Below are 6,033 nucleotides of genomic sequence, written 5' to 3' on the forward strand. Positions count from 1 at the left end.
TTAGATTAGCAACAAAGTACTACGAATTCGAACAAGATTAATCTAGTGTCACCATGGCTTCTAATTCCTTCAACCTCGTGTTCCTCTTCATCTTCCTCAGTTTCATCAACTCTACAACCACTACCAAGGCACAGGACCCTCCCTCCATGTACCTATACTGCGAAGACAACACCACCAACACCACCTACCTATCAAACCTCAAAACCCTTCTGGCCACACTAGCCAGCAATGCCGCCGCCGGCACCACCTTCCACAACGACACAGTCGAAAACACCGTCTTCGGCCTCTTCATGTGCAGGGGCGACATGGTCCCTCCCCTCTGCGCGCACTGCGTCCAAAACGCCACCACCAAACTCTCCTCCCACCCCGAATGCTCCCACTCCAAAAAGGGCGTAATCTGGTACGACGACTGCATGCTACGCTTCTCCAACGCCACCTTCTTCTCCACAATCGCCACCGAACCCGCCTTCTTCGGCTTCAACATCGCCAACGTCTCCACCAACGAAGCCACCTTCAACCGCCTCGTCTCCGCCGCCATGAAGAAAACCGCCGCGGAAGCCGCCAACTCCGCCCAGGGGAACCTCTACGCGGCGACGCACAAGAGCGTGTCCCAAACCCAGACGCTGTACTGCATGGCGCAGTGCACGCAGGACCTGGGGCGTGGAGATTGCGCCACGTGTCTCTCGGACGCGGTGAAGAAGCTTCCTGCATGCTGCGAAGGAAAGCAAGGAGGGAGAGTTTTGTTTCCAAGCTGCGACGTTAGATACGAACTCTACCCTTTCTACCGCGACGGCTCGTTGACAGAAGACGGAATCATTCCCACAATCGAGTTTCATCAGTTTTCAGAATCATTACCACAATCAGGATACATCTCTCACAACTGCTCCAACAACCAAAACGGCGTCGTCGACAACACCACCTTCAATTCAAATCTCAAATCCCTCCTCTCTGCCCTAACCTCCAACGCCAGCAACGGCGTTGAGTTCCAAATGCGCATGGGAACGCTATACGGTCTCTTCATGTGCCGCGGCGACTTGCCACGCGCGGTTTGCGGAGAGTGCGTTAAAAACGCGTCGCATGCAGTCCTCTCCGCGTGTGGTTTATCGGAGGAGGGTATAATTTGGTACGACTACTGCTTGGTTCGTTACGCGTGTCGGGATATTTTGTCGAGAGTGGAGAGGAGTCCGATGTTTAAGGATGTGAAGGAGTCGGCGAAGGATGTAGTGGAGACAGCGATGATGGAGTTAACGGTTGCGCTGTCGAATAAGTTGGCGGATATGGCGAACCTGACAGGGGACAGCGGCGAGAGGTACCGGTCGGAGACGCTGAGTTTGAACAATGAGCAAAAGTTGTACATTGTGGCTCAGTGCACGAGGGATTTGTCTAGCAGTGAGTGTGGGGGGTGTTTGAGTGATATGATTGGAACGACGATTCCTTGGCGTCGTTTGGGGGATGCTCGTGGAAGGCTTTTGTATCCAAGCTGTGTTCTCAGGTTTGAACCCTATGATTTTTTTTATAAACTGCCTCTGGCCCCGCCACACCCGCAAATTATCACGCACCATCCAGGTATCAACGTATTTTCGCACTATCAATGTTTTTTTATTATCATCATTTTTTTTTAAAGACAATAACATGGGTGTGAAAGAGAGAAGAGAAATAAAAGGAAAAAAAAATAACATGGATGTAAGTTTTTGTTTTTTTTTTTTACTTTTTTTTTTCTTTTAAATATGGAAGAAAAAATATTTAAAATGAGGGGTGCAAAGGAGTAAATAATATATATCTAGAGAGAAAGAGAATTGAAATCCATTAATATAAGTGTAAGTTTAAAAATTAAAATTAAAATTTATATTTTCAATAAATTTTTGTATAATACAAATTTAATTAATTCAATTATTAAATTATGTGATATTTTTCTTAAAATTATATATATCAAAATTTACATAATTTTTAAATTATTTAATATTTATAATATTAAAATAATAATATTTAAAAAATGTAAATATTTTTTAAAATAATATTTAAAAAAATTAAATTATATAAAATTTAATATGCATAATTTTAATTATAATATTACATAATTCGCGGTTGCTCGCTTAAATTTATATTATACAACGTATGAAGTTAATATATATATATATATATATATATATATATATATATATATATTGTAAAAGAATTTTACAAGAATTGCTATGTAGAATTATTTTATTAACTATGAATCTTAGACCGAAAATTTTAAGCATTTATAAGGAAGTTTTAAAGAGTATTCTTTGCAAGATTGTAAAGATTGTTGCTAACAAGAAAATTAATAAATAAATAAAACGGTGTAAAGATTGTTATATTCACGGCGCATAAAAAAAATAAAATAAAAAACTCGATATAAACATAGTTTTGTTTCAACATGCATGCAAGTGTAGATAGTAGGGATGATAAAACGGGCTAGTCCGGCCCACCAAAAACAGGTTGGGTCGGGTCAGCCCGCCAATGTAAAATGGGTTGGGGATGCTGTCTAAGGATGGGCTGACGGAATGGTGGGCTAGCCCGTACAAAATAAAAAATGAAAAATATATATATTTTATGTTCAAATAAAATTTTTTTGCTACAAATAAATAAATATAACCATATGAAATTAAAAATGCATACATATTGTATATAATATATGTTCAACAAAAGTAAATTACAAACTTAGAACAAAATCAAATAAAAATTAGTCCACTTACACCAAAATTAAAATCAAATTATAAACTTACAAATTATTTATAAACTAAATTTTTTGATAGTCCACAAAACAAGTTCAAATACAATTAATTAACTTTGAATTTTTATTTTAAGAATATTAGAAGCTCTCTTGAAAGAAGTTGTCTCTACTTTTTTTCTTGATCATCTTCATCCTCATCTTCTACATTAAAATAAAATAAACATAAAAATAATTAAATTAAAAAATATATATGCGAATCGACAGGTTGTAGCGGGTCAGCCTGCTATTTGGTCCTGCGGGTTGTCAGGCTTAGCGGGACAGACTTGACGAGTTGATGGGTTAAAATGATGAACCCAACCTACTAATTTTTGACGGTCCAACGGGCCGACCTGCAGGCCACGGCACCTGCCATCCCTAGCAGATAGCCTTTATCTGAAGCCTTAAAAATATTAATTAGTTTCAATATATTTACAAAGTGCTTACCTTTTTTAGTTATAATAGTATTACATGAACAAACAGATGTCATAACCTGATAGCTGATAATGATGAATGATGTTGATCACCAATTAAAGATTATTGTTGTTTCCGCCTTTTACATAGACTGTTAGAGTATTAATTATACTTTTTATGTGCAATATTTCATTTTTTAATTTTATATATAACTTAAACATCTATACATTTAACTTTCTTTTTCTGTCACGAGGCCATAAGCCCATAACTAATATTAGAATTAATCCACTTTAATTTATCTTCTTGCTACGTATCAACTGGCTATTTCAATGACATTATTATTTTCTCAATGTAGAAAGAAAAAGTTCGTCACGAACAATTATCTTGATCATTGTCGTTCCCACCGTTATCATTTCAGTGATAATGTTCTCTTTTGCCTCCTACTTGATACGAAGAAAAGCAAAGCATTGCAAAGCCATTCTCAAAGAAAATTGTAAGTTTGGAATAATAAAAGAAATTTTGTTACATAATATGCATAGATATTTTTGCTAATTAGTTTAACGATGGAAGCTTTTTCGTCTAGTTGGAGATGAAAGTAATATTGTAGAGCCACTGCAATTTGATTTGACTATAATCAAAGCAGCAACCAATAATTTTTCATATGAGAACAAGATTGGTAAGGGTGGATTCGGAGAAGTTTACAAGGTAAAAGAAAATATGATAAAATTTTATTGTTTACATTGGTCTTATTTTCTACATATATAGATAATTATTTATATTTATAGGGCGTTCTTATTGATGGAAGACATATTGCAGTAAAAAAGCTTTCAAGAACTTCTAGACAAGGTGCAGCAGAGTTTAAAAATGAAGTTTTATTAATAGCAAGACTTCAACATCGAAATCTCGTGGAATTCATTGGATTTTGCCTAGATGAGGAAGAAAAAATACTTATCTATGAATACGTGTCAAACAAGAGTCTGAACTACTTCTTATTTGGTTTGATGTTTTTAACCCTTCTTTATATTTTAAAGTTTAAGATTCATAAATTATTTATTCATGATGTTTAATGCATTAGATCCTAAATTAGATCAAGCCATACCCATGTAATCTCATAAAAAAAAATAGATCAAGTGATGGATTACAAAATATGCATAGCTTAATTTTCTCACTTGCTAAAAGTTTCTTGTAGATACTCATGAGCTGCAAAAAGAATTCAGTTGGTCTAAGCGTCACAACATTATAGGAGGGATTGCTCGAGGAATTCTTTATTTACATGAATATTCTCGACTTAAAGTTATACATCGTGATCTTAAACCTAGTAACATATTATTAGATGAAAATATGAATCCAAAGATTTCAGATTTTGGTCTTGCTAGAATTGTTGAAATAGATCAACAAGAAGGAAATACAAACAGAATTATTGGAACGTAGTAAGTTTTGAATTAATACTCACTCACATCTATTTTTATCCTTTATATGATACATTTAAACTTATTTTCAATTGTTTTTATTTCTATTCTTGCAGTGGGTATATGTCTCCAGAATATGCAATGCTTGGACAATTTTCTGAGAAATCGGATATTTATAGTTTTGGAGTTATGGTTTTAGAGATTATTACTGGACAAAAGAATGCCGGTTCATATGAATTATACAATGTTGCTGATGGTCTTTTAAGTTTGGTAAGTGCATTATCTTACAAAAAATATATATTTTTATTATTATTCATGACAAATTAGTTATTTTATTATTATGGTCCAAAAAAAAGTTGTTTTGACTAACTTTACAAATTGTTATAGGTTTGGAGACAATGGATGGACCAAACACCATTGAACATATTGGACCCAAAGTTGAGAGAAAATTATTGCAAAATGGAAGTCGTTAAATGCATTCAGATTGGTTTATTATGTGTTCAAGAAAATCCAGATGCGAGACCTACAATGTTAGAAATTGTTTCATATCTTAGCAATCACTCGATTGAATTGCCATCTCCACTAAAACCAGCGTTTATTTTACGTAGTAAAATGAATCCAAAAGTAGTTGCACATGAATCAAGTTCTAGCCAATCTGCCAATAATTCTATACCATTCTCTATCAATGAGATGTCAATAAGTGAATTTTATCCTCGATAGAAATTTATTTTGTATTTGAATTTATCTAGTAATGTCTTTAATTTTGTAATAAAAATTCACTTGGTACCTTTATCGATAGATATAAAATTATGAAGTATATTTTATTTTATTTTTCAATACTTTTGTACATTAAAAATCTTTGAATGATTATTAAATTAATCTCATGAAGCAATATAAATGTATTTCATATTTCATGTTTTTTCAATGGCTTATCATTTAAATTTTTCTAATTTTTTCTGACTTTCTTAATACCTAAAAATATAACTTCGACGTGTTGTTAGAATGACACCATCATATACATGACATGTATTGCCATTATTTTAATATAAAGTTGTTACATTTAAAAGAAGATGGATAAGGGTATTTGAAGATATTGAAGACATGAAAAATGTTTTGACTTCTCACATGAAGAGCTAAACTTCAAGTCGTGAATGTAATAATTTAGTGCTCATGCTTAGAATTATTTAAGTAGAGTCATATGAATCAAGTCCATAATAACTAAAAAGTTTCTAACACAAGAAACTAAAAATAAACAAGTTAAAAGAAAAAACATGTTTTCACAAGTAAAATCAATGAAGCCAAAAAATGGTTTCAAAATGACTTTCAGTTTTTAAAGAGAAAAGAGTAAGTCTATGTTGTAATTGATTACACAAAGAAATAATCAATTATTACACGAGGTAGCATTTGTTTTGAGGTATAATGTTTGTATTCTTAGGAATTTTATACTTAGGAATGTTATACTTGTAAATGTTATCT

The 6,033-nt window shown here is 33.7% G+C and overlaps 1 protein-coding gene across 2 annotated transcripts; it reads left to right on the forward strand.

The window, feature by feature from the left end:
• On the forward strand, positions 1 to 5,427 carry LOC109818412 (cysteine-rich receptor-like protein kinase 19). 2 transcript variants are annotated; one of them, XM_083072913.1, is made up of 7 exons: positions 1 to 1,566; positions 3,567 to 3,641; positions 3,732 to 3,853; positions 3,934 to 4,144; positions 4,338 to 4,578; positions 4,674 to 4,827; positions 4,945 to 5,427. In XM_083072913.1, the coding sequence occupies exons 1-7, from the start codon at positions 54 to 56 to the stop codon at positions 5,275 to 5,277; spliced, it is 2,649 nt and encodes an 882-aa protein (XP_082929039.1). In that variant the 5' UTR covers positions 1 to 53; the 3' UTR covers positions 5,278 to 5,427. The 2 variants fall into 2 exon arrangements, with proteins under 2 accessions (XP_082929039.1, XP_020239456.2); XM_020383867.3 differs by having other exon boundaries at positions 3,504 to 3,641; positions 4,945 to 5,426.
• Positions 5,428 to 6,033: the final 606 nt, after the last annotated feature.

Source organism: Cajanus cajan, chromosome 4 (assembly GCF_000230855.2).
Source record: "Cajanus cajan strain Asha chromosome 4, NIPB_CcT2T_4, whole genome shotgun sequence".
In the NCBI taxonomy this organism is placed as follows: domain Eukaryota; kingdom Viridiplantae; phylum Streptophyta; class Magnoliopsida; order Fabales; family Fabaceae; genus Cajanus; species Cajanus cajan.

Bases quoted from the DNA above. Each gene is read 5' to 3' on its own strand.
- LOC109818412 (XM_020383867.3), top strand. From the start codon at position 54: ATGGCTTCTAATTCCTTCAACCTCGTGTTCCTCTTCATCTTCCTCAGT. The intron at 3,854-3,933 runs GTAAAAGAAAAT...TTATATTTATAG, and splicing joins GATTCGGAGAAGTTTACAAG to GGCGTTCTTATTGATGGAAG. The intron at 4,145-4,337 runs GTTTGATGTTTT...AGTTTCTTGTAG, and splicing joins TCTGAACTACTTCTTATTTG to ATACTCATGAGCTGCAAAAA.